This window comes from Oncorhynchus nerka, linkage group LG6 (genome assembly GCF_034236695.1).
Source record: "Oncorhynchus nerka isolate Pitt River linkage group LG6, Oner_Uvic_2.0, whole genome shotgun sequence".
NCBI lineage: Eukaryota > Metazoa > Chordata > Actinopteri > Salmoniformes > Salmonidae > Oncorhynchus > Oncorhynchus nerka.
Window position 1 is genome coordinate 26,152,485 of NC_088401.1, and position 17,288 is coordinate 26,169,772.

A 17,288-nucleotide genomic window follows, 5' to 3' on the forward strand; every position below is an offset into this window, starting at 1 on the left:
TGGTTTTCTCCTACTTCTCTCTACTTTTTAGTAAGCCAATGCCCCACTCACCATTACAGTTGAGTTGAGTGCAGTTTGCCAGCCTCCCAGAATCACATGTGCTGTGAGGGAGAGGAAAGAAACAGTCAGAGGACTATTTGTTTCAGAGAGCTCTATTCAGGTTTAATTAAATTAAATAATATCACGTACATACTATGTGATGCTATACTATTGTATACTACTGTATACTACTGTATACTACTATATAGCACCAATACCAGTTGTTGCAGTCCCTGGGTACGACATCACCAGGTTCATACTGCTCCCCATCCACATCACAGCGACACTGAGACACCCACACACACTTGCCATCCTAAGGAAACAGAACGGTCAGTTTGCTCCTTGAGCTATTGCCCAGGCTTTAGCTCAGTGGGTTAACACCGTTTTGTGGCACGCAGAAGATCCATGTTCAAGTCCAGTGTGTGTGTGTGTGTGTGTGTGAGCATAGACAGACAGACCTGCAGGACAGTGCCGTGTGGACACTGACAGCCCGGTGTACAATTCCTCTCATAATCCATACTGATGTCAGAGCAGGTAACCGGCCCCTTCACACACACCGTCCACACCTGTCCCCCAGGACAGCCCGTCCCATCACCTAACACAGGGCGGATGAGACGACAACGCATCAATCAATCAATCAATCCATGCAATTTGAGGTGAAGCCAAAACTCATAGGAACATCAAGAAAGAAGCTCAGCAAAAAAAATGGTGTATTGTCACAGTGAAATTGGATGTTTTGCAGGGTCAGCCATAGTAGTCCGGCGTCCCAGGCACAATAGGGTTAAGTGCCTTCGTCAAGGGCACGTCGACAGATTTTTCATCATGTCGGCTCGGGTATTCGAACCAGCAACCTTTCGCTTCAACGCTCTAACCACTAGGCTACCTGTCGCCACAGATCAAGTGTGAAAGACCATTGCATAGCTGCGTAGATTTATACAGCATAGTTCCAGTATATAGTTGCTTCTGGAGCTTGTTAGTGTGTCTATAGGTCTTTTTGGTATGCCTATCTATGATCGTGAATCAATAAGGGTATTCAAGGTGGCCTGGTCTGCTTCAGAGAGATACTGTACTCGGTGTCAGCGAGAAAGTAATACATGAATATCAAAATATAACATCCTCAAAGGTCACAAGACATGGTCATACTGTAAGTCAGAGTGGGAGATCAGAGCCTGCTACCTCCCTCCCTCTCTCTCTGTACTCACCACAGGGCTGCAGGTTACAGGCAGAGAACTGCTGGGCAGTACCATGGGTTCTTTGGGGCCCCCGTGTCCTGTTCCTGTACCCCCCTCCACACGTCACCGAACACTCTGACCATGCACTCCATGGCTCCTTCACACCTGGCATAGGCGCACGCGCGTACACACACACACACACACACACACACACACACACACACACACACACACACACACACACACACACACACACACACACACACACACACACACACACACACACACACACACATTGATGTAGACATTGTGGGTGAGACATTTCCAGAAAAAGTATAGGTATCTGGACCGGTGGCCAAATATGCAATGTTCACATTATCTCTCTGAATTCCTTCTGTTGCACCATCACCGTCATAAACCATGTGGGATGTAGATATACTGTTTGTCATTCCTACTCATAACCCATGTGGGATGTAGATATACTGTTTGTCATTCCTACTCATAACCCATGTGGGGTATAGATCTACTGTTTGTCATTCCTACTCATAACCCATGTGGGATGTAGATATACTGTTTGTCATTCCTACTCATAACCCCTGTGGGATATAGATCTACTGTTTGTCATTCCTACTCATAACCCATGTGGGATACTACTGTTTGTCATTCCTACTCATAACCCCTGATATAGATCTACTGTTTGTCATTCCTACTCATAACCCATGTGGGATATAGATCTACTGTTTGTCATTCCTACTCATAACCCATGTGGGATATAGATCTACTGTTTGTCATTCCTACTCATAACCCATGTGGGATATAGATCTACTGTTTGTCATTCCTACTCATAACCCATGTGGGATATAGATCTACTGTTTGTCATTCCTACTCATAACCCATGTGGGATATAGATCTACTGTTTGTCATTCCTACTCATAACCCATGTGGGATATAGATCTACTGTTTGTCATTCCTACTCATAACCCATGTGGGATATAGATCTACTGTTTGTCATTCCTACTCATAACCCATGTGGGATATAGATCTACTGTTTGTCATTCCTACTCATAACCCATGTGGGATATAGATCTACTGTTTGTCATTCCTACTCATAACCCATGTGGGATATAGATCTACTGTTTGTCATTCCTACTCATAACCCATGTGGGATGTAGATCTACTGTTTGTCATTCCTACTCATAACCCATGTGGGATGTAGATCTACTGTTTGTCATTCCTACTCATAACCCATGTGGGATGTAGATCTACTGTTTGTCACTCATAACCCATGTGGGACTGTTTGTCATTCCTACTCATAACCCATGTGGGATATAGATCTACTGTTTGTCATTCCTACTCATAACCCATGTGGGATATAGATCTACTGTTTGTCATTCCTACTCATAACCCATGTGGGATATAGATCTACTGTTTGTCATTCCTACTCATAACCCATGTGGGATATAGATCTACTGTTTGTCATTCCTACTCATAACCCATGTGGGATGTAGATCTACTGTTTGTCATTCCTACTCATAACCCATGTGGGATGTAGATATACTGTTTGTCATTCCTACTCATAACCCATGTGGGATATAGATCTACTGTTTGTCATTCCTACTCATAACCCATGTGGGATAGATCTACTGTTTGTCATTCCTACTCATAACCCATGTTTGATCACTTTTGTCATTCCTACTCATAACCCATGTGGGATATAGATCTACTGTTTGTCATTCCTACTCATAACCCATGTGGGATGTAGATATACTGTTTGTCATTCCTACTCATAACCCATGTGGGATATAGATCTACTGTTTGTCATTCCTACTCATAACCCATGTGGGATATAGATCTACTGTTTGTCATTCCTACTCATAACCCATGTGGGATGTAGATCTACTGTTTGTCATTCCTACTCATAACCCATTCCTACTCATGGGATATAGATCTACTGTTTGTCATTCCTACTCATAACCCATGTGGGATATAGATCTACTGTTTGTCATTCCTACTCATAACCCATGTGGGATATAGATCTACTGTTTGTCATTCCTACTCATAACCCATGTGGGATATAGATCTACTGTTTGTCATTCCTACTCATAACCCATGTGGGATATAGATCTACTGTTTGTCATTCTACTCATAACCCATGTTTGTCATTTTGTCATTCTACTCATAACCCATGTGGGATATAGATCTACTGTTTGTCATTCCTACTCATAACCCATGTGGGATATAGATCTACTGTTTGTCATTCCTACTCATAGCCCATGTGGGATGTAGATCTACTGTTTGTCATTCCTACTCATAACCCATGTGGGATGTAGATCTACTGTTTGTCATTCCTACTCATAACCCATGTGGGATTTATATTGTAATGACCAAGAGACCACCTGTAGAAGCCAATGAAATGAACCAGCCTATTGTAGGAGTGTAATGATGGTGTCTGTCTGTCACCTCCCCTACCCTGACAGGGCTCCAGACTGCAAGTGTCCATCCCCACCCTGTCGCCCCTGCAGACACGCCCCCCGAACGCAGCCGGTGGATTGGTCCCCGAGCGGTACTTCCTCCTCACGCCCACGTCACACGTCCTGCTGCAGGCGCTCCACTGGGTCCAGCTGCTCCAGCCACAGTCCACTGAGAAAGAGAGACAGAGAGAGAGAGAGAGAGAGAGAAAGAGAGGTTGACAGTCTCTCTTGATTGTTTGGGGTGCTGCCGTCCAGGGCCGCACTGAGGAACACTGAGTGAATATATTTGCATATTTGATCAGGCTGCATTGGACCACACTCACCAGCGCAGGGTGCTGTTCCACACACCATCTCTCCATTATGACATGTGCTAAGGACAAAAGGAAAGGATGCATAGACAGAGTCCTATACGATACTTTTTCATATTTCTTTCCTTTTCAATAACATTATGTTTATATTCTTCGATGGGAGTACCAGTTGTTGCAGTCGTCCAGTTTCACACTAGCTCCTCCTGGGTACATCTCTCCATGGTGGTAGCATGGGCACTGGGTGAGGGGCACACAAGTGCTGTTGAGTAGGTAGAGTCCCAGGACACAGTAGCATCCGTCGTAACACTCCGTGGCACACTCCACCTGTGTTGTCATGTCCATACACACGCGTGGGCACGCACCACCGTGAGCCTGGCACTGCTCCTTGCTCATGTAGGCCATGCCCTCTGGACACACTCCTATATGCCACACAGATAGTGGGACACACACCAATGCGATGCGATTTAATCTGTCAAATGATTTGACCACTTTAAATCCCACAGATAATATGTAGTATGAATACATGTTACAGTTTACCTGACCAGGTAGAACTAGGTGCACTAGTAGTAAAAGCCTTGTTATGATCAATTCCACAATGTGTGTATGATTCCAGAATGTGTGTATGATTCCAGAATGTGTGTATGATTCCAGAATGTGTGTATGATTCCAGAATGTGTGTATGATTCCAGTTCGTTACCTGAACAGGGGTGGGAGTTGCAGTCTCGGGTCTGGATGTGAGGCCCTGGGCAGGTGCTGCCCCCGTGCTGTGGAGGAGGAGAACTGCAGAAGCGATCTCTGGTCTGAGCCCCCGAGTCACACTCTGACGAGCACAGGGACCATGGGGACCACTCCGACCAGCCACCATTCACTGGGGAGGAGGGGGAGACAGCAGGGGGGTGTATCTCAATAGTGTAAAGTTCCATCCTTCCTTTCATCTACACAGATCTCCGACTACAGAATGGGTGAAAGCAACATGGTGGATGAAGGACAGAACATAAGGTGTGTGTATAGAGGATGTACCTGGGCAGTGCACGGTGTTACAGGGCTCCTGATCCTCTGCGTCCCCCTCACAGTCGGTGTGTGTGTTGGTGCGGGTGTAGCTGGGTGTGTTGGTGCGTGCGTAGCTGTGTGTGTTGGTGGGTATGTTACAGGTGCGGAACCTCCTTCTCAGCCCCACCTCGTCCACGTGGTGGAAACAGGTCTTGCTGCACTCTGACCAGGCCGTCCACTTCCCCCACACCGCCTCATCCTTACTAGGGGGACAGGGGGTGAAGCACTGACGAGCCTCTGAGGAGTCCCCAGGACAGGGCTCGACTCTCGCCACTCCTGCTGGGCTCACAGGGGACCTGGGGGAGGGGACAGGGAGACGGTGGATAGAGGACAGAAGACAGGTGACAGGGGATAGGGAAAAGATTATAGAGCATAGAGGACAGGGGACAGGGGACAGAGGATAGAGGATAAGGGACAGGGGATGGGGACAGAGAATGGGGGATGGGGATAGGAGACAGATGAAAGGGGATAGAGGACAGCGAACAGATGACAGAGGACAGGGGACAGAAAGCCATCAGAGACACATGATGATCCACACAATAGTTTATATGTGTCACTGTTGGTGGGATGCTGGTGAGGTGAACCTACCTATAGCGCTGCTGTAGTCCAACCCCACAGGAGCTGTCACATGATGTCCAGGAGGACCAGGCTGACCAATCACAGCTCGCCACACAGCTGGAGTTGTCACATGAGACACGTCCATCTTCACACACACTGGTAGAGAGGGAGAGAAGAAGAGGGAGAACATGTAGCAACATGACATGGCATGAAACGACAATATGACAAAACACGATTATTGTAAAGGAATGATGTGGGATGTAGGCAGGCTTGGTGTGTGTGTGTGTGTGTGTGTGTGCCTCTCACCATGTGCTGCAGTTGTCCTTGCTGATCACTTGTCCAGGCTGCAGTGGCAGTCCCTCCCAGTGGCACCCACACTGACTGGCGTTCACACACCGGCCATCCTGTAGAAACAAACCAGCCGGACAACGACAACCTGGGTAGCGAGACAGAAGAGAGTTAACTACAGACAGACACACACAGGAATGCGTGCGCACTCGTGCTTCAAGGACCCCATTACATGTAGTGTACACACACACACACACACACACACACACACACACACACACACACACACACACACACACACACACACACACACACACACACACACACACACGCACACACACGCACACACACAGATACTTCATATACACCACTTAATACCTGTGATGCATTGGGAGGTGCAGTTGGGGTAGTGTAGGTGTGAACAGGTGGGGGGACATGGCTCCACTCTACCAGACTGGCAGTCAGCCTCTCTTACCACCACCATGCCTTTAGTACAGCCTAGACAGCAAGCAATTTACATTATTAGAGCTTGACTATTACCAGTAACAGTTTAATGGGTTATTGCCCATTAAGTTGTGTGTGCCACAGAATTCATCTTTTTTTAATAGTATGTTACAAACATACCATAGTCCAAGACAACATGATCAAACCATAAGACAACATGATCACTTGTACACGTGGCACAGACGAAAAAGGTGCTATCTAGAACCAATAGGGGTTCTTTGGCTGTCCCCATAGGAGAGCCCTTTTGGTTCCAGGTCGAACCCATTTCTCACAGAGTGTTCTACAGTACATGGAACCCAAAAGAGTTCTATCTGGAACCAAAAAGGGTTCTCCTATGGGGACAGTCGAAAACATAACCTATTTATTTGCAGCTCACCTGTCTGTGAGTCTGTGTTGGGGCCACAGGGCTGGCTGTTACAGCTCTGGGTCTGCAGTCTCATCCCATCACAGTCACGCCCCCTGTTCTTAGGGGGAGGATTGGAGCAGGTCCGGTTCCTCCCCCTCAGCCCTCCCCCGCACTGCGTGTCACACAGGGACCAGCCCGTCCACTCTGACCACTGACCGTTCACTGGGAGAGAGAGACGAGAGATGCAGGGGGGGGGGGACGAGGGAGAGAAGGAGGAAGCAGAGGAACTTTGAATGAGCAGGGCTTGGTAGAGCACATTAGTGTAAACCAAAGGAGAGTGCAACTGATAGAGAGACGAGAGACTGGGAAATAATGAGTAGGGAGACAAGAAGAGAGAGAAAGAAATCAACAACTGACACAGATCTTGAGAAGAGGCAGTCATAATAGAGGAAGGCACAGACACTCTTTTGACCTCACCCTCTCACCTTCCCCCCCTACTCACAAGGCAGGAAATACGCTCGACCTCATCTTTACTAGATGCTGTTCCTCCACTAACCTCGTTGCAACTCCCCTCCAAGTCTCCGACCACTACCTTGTATCCTTTTCCCTCTCGCTCTCATCCAACACTTCCCACACTGCCCCTACTCGGATGGTATCGCGCCGTCCCAACCTTCGCTCTCTCTCCCCCGCTACTCTCTCCTCTTCCATCCTATCATCTCTTCCCTCTGCTCAAACCTTCTCCAACCTATCTCCTGATTCTGCCTCCTCAACCCTCCTCTCCTCCCTTTCTGCATCCTTTGACTCTCTATGTCCCCTATCCTCCAGGCCGGCTCGGTCCTCCCCTCCCGCTCCGTGGCTCGACGACTCATTGCGAGCTCACAGAACAGGGCTCCGGGCAGCCGAGCGGAAATGGAGGAAAACTCGCCTCCCTGCGGACCTGACATCCTTTCACTCCCTCCTCTCTACATTTTCCTCTTCTCTCTCTGCTGCTAAAGCCACTTTCTACCACTCTAAATTCCAAGCATCTGCCTCTAACCCTAGGAAGCTCTTTGCAACCTTCTCCTCCCTCCTGAATCCTCCTCCCCCTCCCCCCTCCTCCCTCTCTGCAGATGACTTCGTCAACCATTTTGAAAAGAAGGTCGACGACATCCGATCCTCGTTTGCTAAGTCAAACGACACCGCTGGTTCTGCTCACACTGCCCTACCCTGTGCTCTGACCTCTTTCTCCCCTCTCTCTCCAGATGAAATCTCGCGTCTTGTGACGGCCGGCCGCCCTACAACCTGCCCGCTTGACCCTATCCCCTCCTCTCTTCTCCAGACCATTTCCGGAGACCTCCTCCCTTACCTCACCTCGCTCATCAACTCATCCCTGACCGCTGGCTACGTCCCTTCCGTCTTCAAGAGAGCGAGAGTTGCACCCCTTCTGAAAAAACCTACACTCGATCCCTCCGATGTCAACAACTACAGACCAGTATCCCTTCTTTCTTTTCTCTCCAAAACTCTTGAACGTGCCGTCCTTGGCCAGCTCTCCCGCTATCTCTCTCAGAATGACCTTCTTGATCCAAATCAGTCAGGTTTCAAGACTAGTCATTCAACTGAGACTGCTCTTCTCTGTATCACGGAGGCGCTCCGCACTGCTAAAGCTAACTCTCTCTCCTCTGCTCTCATCCTTCTAGACCTATCGGCTGCCTTCGATACTGTGAACCATCAGATCCTCCTCTCCACCCTCTCCGAGTTGGGCATCTCCGGCGCGGCCCACGCTTGGATTGCGTCCTACCTGACAGGTCGCTCCTACCAGGTGGCGTGGCGAGAATCCGTCTCCACACCACGTGCTCTCACCACTGGTGTCCCCAGGGCTCTGTTCTAGGCCCTCTCCTATTCTCGCTATACACCAAGTCACTTGGCTCTGTCATAACCTCACATGGTCTCTCCTATCATTGCTATGCAGACGACACACAATTAATCTTCTCCTTTCCCCCTTCTGATGACCAGGTGGCGAATCGCATCTCTGCATGTCTGGCAGACATATCCGTGTGGATGACGGATCACCACCTCAAGCTGAACCTCGGCAAGACGGAGCTGCTCTTCCTCCCGGGGAAGGACTGCCCGTTCCATGATCTCGCCATCACGGTTGACAACTCCATTGTGTCCTCCTCCCAGAGCGCTAAGAACCTTGGCGTGATCCTGGACAACACCCTGTCGTTCTCAACTAACATCAAGGTGGTGGCCCGTTCCTGTAGGTTCATGCTCTACAACATCCGCAGAGTACGACCCTGCCTCACACAGGAAGCGGCGCAGGTCCTAATCCAGGCACTTGTCATCTCCCGTCTGGATTACTGCAACTCGCTGTTGGCTGGGCTCCCTGCCTGTGCCATTAAACCCCTACAACTCATCCAGAACGCCGCAGCCCATCTGGTGTTCAACCTTCCCAAGTTCTCTCACGTCACCCCGCTCCTCCGCTCCCTCCACTGGCTTCCAGTTGAAGCTCGCATCCGCTACAAGACCATGGTGCTTGCCTACGGAGCTGTGAGGGGAACGGCACCTCAGTACCTCCAGGCTCTGATCAGGCCCTACACCCAAACAAGGGCACTGCGTTCATCCACCTCTGGCCTGCTCGCCTCCCTACCACTGAGGAAGTACAGTTCCCGCTCAGCCCAGTCAAAACTGTTCGCTGCTCTGGCCCCCCAATGGTGGAACAAACTCCCTCACGACGCCAGGACAGCGGAGTCAATCACCACCTTCCGGAGACACCTGAAACCCCACCTCTTTAAGGAATACCTAGGATAGGATAAAGTAATCCCTCTCACCCCCTCCCCCTGAAAAGATTTAGATGCACTACTGTTCCACTGGAGGTCATAAGGTGAATGCACCAATTTGTAAGTCGCTCTGGATAAGAGCGTCTGCTAAATGACTTAAATGTAAATGTAAATGTACAAAAACAGTCAAAATAGAGGAAGGCACAGACGAAAACAGTCAAAATAAGGGAAGGCACAGACGAAAACAGTCAAAATAGAGGAAGGCACAGACGAAAACAGTCAAAAGAGGGTCAGATCTCGGGGTGCCCCCTCACCGAGACACGCCTTAGGGAAGCATGCTCGGCTGTCAAACTGGGCGCCCCCACACGTTCCCCCGGCCAGCGCCTCTCTCAGGACCTCCCTCTGGCGGAACAGGGAACCCAGGCCACATGTCACACTGCACTGGCTCCAGCCCGTCCATGCTGACATGATACAGTTTACTAGGGAACAGACAGACACCATCAATAATCATGTTTAATGATTCATTAATGAACATTACTGGACAATGATCCTGGACAATGACAGGGGACAATGTCACAGACAAGGACAGATAATATTACCTTGCCCTTTATGGATGCAAAGCAGCAGTTTTTTTTGTAAGGACTCCATGTACTTTACATGGTAGTGTATGTAATGCAATCTACTGTACATCATACTGAAAAATAAATCAGCCCCCCAGTTTTGACCCTCCTGGCTTGCCGTACCACAGTCTCGTTCGTCTGATCCGTCAGCACAGTCCCTGTGCAGGTCACACCTCTTGTCAAGGTGCACACACTCCCCGCTGCCACAGGAGAACTGCTTGGGGGAGCATGGGCTGGGCACTAGGGGGCGCTGTGTCATTACTGTTGGCCTTGGTGTAGTACCTGAGGAAGAGCAGGAATATGAGCAGGACTATTAAAGCAAGCAATAGGTGATACAACACCCACCTACAGTATGTCTGTCACTATAGGCAATGTAATGGTAATAGTTAATACTGTGGCATTTTCAGGTCAACTCATGTAATCTGTCAGTGATGATGATGAAGAAGATGATGATGGTGATGATGATGATGATGAGGAGGAGGAGGAGGATTGAGGAGGAGGAGGAAGAGGAGGAGAGGAGAAGGGGGAGAAATTGAACCAGACTCTGATGACATGTACTGTACCACAGTGGTCTTCGTCAGAGCCATCCAGACAGTCCTGGTGACCATCACACACCACCGCAGCATCCACACAGCCAAACAGCCTGCAGGAGAACTGGCCCTCCACACACAGGACTCTGGGTAGGCCTCCATCATGGGCGGTCGTGGTAACCCAGAGAGCTGGAGATAAACAAACCAACGAGCACCTTAACATGTAGCTAGATGGCTAGTTAGCGTCGTACAGTGATGTCTCCTTTCTCAGGACTGAAGAACCTGTGCTCCGGACTCATAAATACCTGGACTTTTATGGATCAACTGAGAACGCTGGTTCAAATAGCAGATCAGCCTTGTCAGAGATCATGTCAAGGACCCCATTACATGTAGTGTACACACACACACACACACACACACACACACACACACACACACACACACACACACACACACACACACACACACACACACACACACACACACACACACACACACACACACACACACACACTCTGATAACAAGATAAAAGAGAGGCCACTCGTAACAGTGTTCTTTAAGAATCTCACCTGTTGTAGACTGCAGTCCAGGTATTCCGGGGTGGAGGGTGCTGGTCCCAATCCCTGGGTACCCAGTGGACCTGGATGTCCACTGACCTGGCCTGGGGGTGGTGAACCCATGAACCCCTGGGTACCCTGTTCCCCCAGAACTGTCAGGACTGAGACCCGGGGTACCCGTGGTGGCAATGCCAGGGCGGCCATCCTGGGGTTCCTTGGTGTGTACCCCGGGTTGACCCCTGGTGGGCACTGTGCCTGAAGTGTCGAGAGAGTGGTTCATTCGTGCATTTGACTTCATATCAGTTCCAGATACACTTGAGAAATTGAAGTGGTGGTGTAATCAGTTGAAAGATTGCAACAGTACAGATATGAGTGCCAATGTTGCAATGTTTACATTGGAAAATAGAATGTCATCCTCTCAGTAACACGTGTATATTCCATGGTTCCGTATTCGAAACACATGGGTGACCCCCTACTCACCACAGTTGATCTCGTCAGAGTGGTCTTCGCAGTCCAGTCGGCCGTCACACAGCGCAGACACAGGAACACACTCCCCACTGCGGCAGGTAAACTGGCCAGGGTAGCAGCGCTTCACTGTCACCACACCACCACCACGGGGAGTCGTGGCGCTGCTAGGGGTCACCAATTCCTCTGTCATATAGGGTGAATTCTTACGTTAGACTGACAGAAGGCGATGGAGAAAATAATACGCACGTGTGATAAGTGCGATGTACTCTATAATGGACAGAGCATCTCGTTTGAGCTCAACAGGCAAGTTTTAAAGCACCGACTGATCTCAGAGCTCTTACCCCCTTTACAGCCTAGGATCTCTGCACGGAGATAGAAAGTGTGTCGGAACTCTACTGGGATGATGCGGAGGTAGCGAGCTCGGACCAGCCTCCCAAGCCAACGCGTCACCGGGGTCCTGCCCACCATCCGCACCTCAAACACCTTGTACACAGACAAGGAGAAGGGGTTGGACAAAAGGTTGTGCTTTTAAACCAATTGGTTCAAGAAAATTATACAAGCTTCACCTTGGAGTTCTCTCCTGACTTTCAGGTCATTATTGTAAAAGAGAATGTGTTCTCAATGACTTAACTGGTTAAATAAAGGCAAATAAATAAAAACGTGTTATTTTCATCAAACACACATACAGTCTTGTACAGCTAACTTTGTGGGGACACACAATTCAGTCCCACTCAAAATCTTATTTTCCCTAACCCATAACCCTAGCCCTAACCCGTACTCTTACCCTTACCCTAACCCTAACCGTAACCGTAACCTTAACCCTAACCCAAAAACATAACCTTAACTCTAACCCTAAACCTAACCCTAGCTCCTAACCCTAACCCTTAACGTAATTCAAACCCTAACACTAATTCTAACCTTAACCTTAAGAAATAGCGTTTGACCTCGTGGGGACTAACAAAATGTCCCCGTTTGTTTGTTTATTATTCTTGTGGGGACTTCTGGTCTTCCACACACGCACACACGCACACGCACACGCACACACACACACGCACGCACACACGCACGCACGCACACACACACATACATACACACACACACACACACGTCTTTGTTTCTCTATCTTTCTGTCTCCACATTCCAGTCCACTTGATGGACAATGACCCCCCTCCGGTGAACTAATAGCTACTTTTTTGAGCAAAAGTGTCCTAACTATCTTGAGATGAATGCACTAACTGTAAGTCACTCTGGATGAGAGCATCTGGTAAAATATGGCGGTACTGTACATTAGCTGGACTGCCAACCACCACAGAACAACCAAAGACGAATCCAGAAAGGAAACTGTCCTGAATGAGGAAATCCAGAACAACAGCAGCAGTTCTCCCTGGATCCCTCATTTGGTGTGGAAAAGAAACTTTCAGTGCTGTTGAATAATATACGTGTTATAAATAGAAAGTCTGAAGAGGATAACAGAAGAGTGTATGGTAGGGGAGACTTTCTAGTAACGCTGTTGACTTCACTCTTCATTCTAAGTGAAGTAAATATATCTGGTCGAGGGCTATTCCAGAGGAGACAAAATGGCCTCTAGATCGTCTCTCCCAGAGGAGGATCTCTCCTGTCCTGTGTGCTGTGACATCTTCTCTGTAGTAGTGGAAAAGCATAGTCAGAGCTGATACCACCTCTGTCTGTAACAGTGGAACAGTAAACTGATACTGCAGTACAGTTGGAGATAATATCACACGTATAATTTGTAAAAAGGATTATGATCATAAATTTGAGCTATTGTAAATATATCAATTTCTCATCATAACAAGATCACATAGGTTACAATACAAAAGCACTGATTTAATACCTTTTTCTGTTTTTCCCATCTTACTGAAGCTCAATAAACATTGATTTTGAAGAAGAAAAACATAATTGTACTGCTCTGTCATTCCAGAGGTTTGTACCTACCTGAGATGTAAAAAGTACTTTACAAATAAAGTGTATTATGGTCATAATCATTACTACCTTGGCAGGACTGCCCCTCTCTCCAGTCTCGGTGTAGTCAGTGAAGTGGCTCTGGACCAGGGCGAAGGCCAGGCGGTACTTGGAAAGGTAGCCCCACATCCTCTCAGTGCCCTGGGTCACCACGCCAGACACCCAGGTGGGCTCTAGGAGGTCCACCTGGAGGTAGGGCTGAAGGTCGCCTGGCAGGGGGCTCCATCCAGGCTCCATGATCAGACTGACATGAGACAAATGAATGAGACAACAGGTGAATATGTAATTAAGAAGTCAATAACCTCCATGATCAGACTACGAGATGATGAGACCAACGTAAGACGTGATAATGAGAATATTTGTCGATAACAAAATATTTGAAGAACAAGAAAATATGTCATTGTTGATACATTATCGGTTTTGAGAGCTCACACGTTAGGCACAATGTTGAGGCGCCCGGCATCCGCAGGGTTGTTCTCACGGTGGGTGGATGAAGTCAGCTGACCATAGCGAATCTTCCCGTCCTCCAATCCCAGTGCAGAGGAACAGATGCCTGCATGCATTCCAATTCACATACTTCAGTACCTCAAGCCACAATCTATCATTTTCATTTCTAGTCAAAAATGTATCCCTTTAAATAACAATTTAATATAAGCTAAATTCAACAATGGCACTATTCTGAACAACTTCATGCATCCATGTCCAACTGACCTTTATACCCAGGGCCACCTGCCTGTGGGGTTTAGAAAAAACAAAAGGTTATTGTAACTTGAAAAACAGAAGACACACGACCTCAGAAAACATGAATACACAGGAGTTATCAGGAGTGCCTTGACCTACTGTTGGTGTAGGGGTAGTCTTATGCAGAGTGACAGCGGCCATACTAGGGGTCCTTAGAGGAGCTGGTGTGGGACTGTTAGACCTCTCTGCCTGGGTGGTTTGATCGTGAGGGTAGCATCCTATCTCGTCCTCTCCATTGGGACAGTGTGGGATTCCGTCACAGCGCAGGGCTGCATCAATACAGCCCCCAGGTGGCGGACAGGAGTACTGACCTCTGGGACAGCCCCGTGGGCTTGTAGGTGTAGGGGAGGGCTGAGTACCTGTAAAAAAGTTCAATGCATGAAAGCAATGGATTTGGTTATGCTTCTCAGCATACTGTGCCTTTCTTCATGTACAATGTCTGTGTCACGACTTCCACTGAAGGTGGCTCCCCTGCCTGTTCGGGCGGCGCTCGGCGGTCGTCGTCACCGGTCTACTAGCTGCCACCGATCCCCTTTTCCTTTTCTGTTTGTTTTGTCTTATTGGTTGTACCTGTCTCTTATTTTGTTTTTTGATTCATTACTATTTAAGCCTGTAAGGCCCGCCTGTTTTTGTGCGGGCTTGTTTTCTGCTAGTCAGGTTGTGCGTGTAGTGTTCCTGTCCGTTTGTGCCCTGTGTTGGATTGGACATTTTGTGATCATTTTCGCCTGTTGTTTTGGGCGTTAGCATTTGGAAACCAAAATAAAGTCGGATTTTCCCAGTATCCTCTGCTCTCTGCGTTTGACTCCGCACCCACCACTCCAGGCGTTGTGACAGTCTGTCTAACTATCTGATAACTATGATTAATGCGTGTCACTACTATCACCATATCACTACTATCACTATGTCACTACTATCACAATATCACTACTATCACCATTTCACTACTAACCCCCATATCACTACTATCACCATATCACTACTATCCCCATATCACTACTATCACCATTTCACTACTATCCCCATATCACTACTATCACCATATCACTACTATCACCATATCACTACTATCACTGTCACTACTATCACCATATCACTACTATCACCATTTCACTACTATCCCCATATCAATATGTCACAATATCACTACTAACACCATTTCACTACTATCACCATATCACTAATTCCACTATGTCACTACTATCACCATATCACTACTATCACCATTTCACTACTATCCCCATATCACTACTATCACAATAGCACTACTAACACCATTTCACTACTATCCCCATATCACTACTATCCCCATATCACTACTATCACAATAGCACTACTAACACCATTTCACTACTATCCCCATATCACTACTATCACAATAGCACTACTAACACCATTTCACTACTATCCCCATATCACTACTATCACAATAGCACTACTAACACCATTTCACTACTATCACCATATCACTACTATCACTATGTCACTACTATCACCATATCACTACTATCACTATGTCACTACTATCACCATATCACTACTATCACCATTTCACTACTATCCCCATATCACTACGATCACAATTTCACTACTATCACAATATCACTACTAACACCATTTCACCACTATCACCATATCACTACTATCCCCATATCACTACGATCACCATTTCACTACTATCACCATTTCACTACTATCCCCATATCACTACGATCACCATTTCACTACTATCACCATTTCACTACTATCACCATTTCACTACTATCGTCATATCACTACTATCGCCATATCACTACTATGAATCAATGAGAGATCATCTAGCCAAGTCATGCTGGGTAAATATGGGAACTGACCACAGCGGAGCTCGTCAGATCCGTCCCCACAGTCATTGACCCCATCACATACAACCCCCTTGGGCCCCGTGGGGACACAGCGCCCGTTACCACACTGAAACTCTCTATCTCTGCAGGGCCGGGCCGGGGTGACCGGAGAGAGAGGAGAGAGAGGAGAGGGGGTGGATAGCCTGCGGGAACCTACGGAGAGAAGGAGGAGTGTAGAGGGGGACTGTTATTGTTTTTAAACCATTTGTACTTACATTGACTCTATAGCATTTATTCTTATTGTTTTGCTGCTGTATGGTGGATTATAATTTGTTTATCAAATGTAGAAAATGTATCAACTTTTCAAACCAATGCATACACACAACTGTAAATACTTTGTCCAACACACACCATTTTCACAGCCCATGAGTTCCAAGCGGAGGTAGATCCCGTTCTGGAAGTCGTGAGGCAACACACGCACAAACTGAGCCGACACCATCCTGTCCAGCCTGGTGTAGGACACACTCCGGTCGTCACGGTTACCCAAGAACACCTGGGGCATCAACATTGAAGTTGATTGGATATTTTGTGTGCCTTTATTTAACCAGGAAAGTAATTGAAAACGCATTCTCTTTTACAATAACGACCTAAATTGGATGATTGGAAAGAAAATGGATTGCAGTGAAATTCAACAGCGTTGAGAGTTTTTCTATGTTCCAATATGTACACTAGCATACTTCCTAAAATTCCTCAAATTAAGTGGGCATAGAATTTGGAAAGTAGGTGGTGCTAGGGTTGATGGGTAGTGGGCACCTTGGCTCTGGGGCGGGCATCAGCAATCAGCTGCTGGTAGGTGTACCACTGTCTGCCATCGTTACTGAACTGCAGGTAGAAACTGGACACGTAGGTGTCAAACACACCTCCCCCTTGAGTCAGCACACCTGATGGACACAGAGAGGGAGAGATAGAGAGGGAGAGATAGAGAGGGAGAGATAGAAAGGGAGAGATAGAGAGGGAGAGGTAGAGAGGGAGAGATAGAGAGGGAGAGATAAAGAGGGAGGGATAGAGAGGTAGAGATAGAG

At 47.7% G+C, this 17,288-nt stretch overlaps 1 protein-coding gene across 1 annotated transcript in view; it reads right to left on the reverse strand.

Annotated features, from left to right (window-relative positions):
- The window catches only part of sspo (SCO-spondin), an 89,720-nt gene that overhangs the window by 36,513 nt on the left and 35,919 nt on the right, over positions 1-17,288 (reverse strand). The window contains 26 exon segments of the mRNA XM_065019063.1: positions 52-101; positions 258-352; positions 498-634; positions 1,242-1,376; positions 3,681-3,851; positions 4,006-4,052; positions 4,157-4,409; positions 4,688-4,858; positions 5,011-5,336; positions 5,629-5,754; positions 5,905-6,034; positions 6,265-6,384; positions 6,767-6,958; positions 9,807-9,971; positions 10,236-10,394; positions 10,676-10,831; positions 11,213-11,455; positions 11,681-11,851; positions 12,010-12,151; positions 13,679-13,892; positions 14,081-14,201; positions 14,360-14,381; positions 14,489-14,748; positions 16,240-16,419; positions 16,618-16,759; positions 17,020-17,147. Of these exon segments, the coding sequence (XP_064875135.1) occupies positions 52-101; positions 258-352; positions 498-634; positions 1,242-1,376; positions 3,681-3,851; positions 4,006-4,052; positions 4,157-4,409; positions 4,688-4,858; positions 5,011-5,336; positions 5,629-5,754; positions 5,905-6,034; positions 6,265-6,384; positions 6,767-6,958; positions 9,807-9,971; positions 10,236-10,394; positions 10,676-10,831; positions 11,213-11,455; positions 11,681-11,851; positions 12,010-12,151; positions 13,679-13,892; positions 14,081-14,201; positions 14,360-14,381; positions 14,489-14,748; positions 16,240-16,419; positions 16,618-16,759; positions 17,020-17,147 (4,056 nt within the window).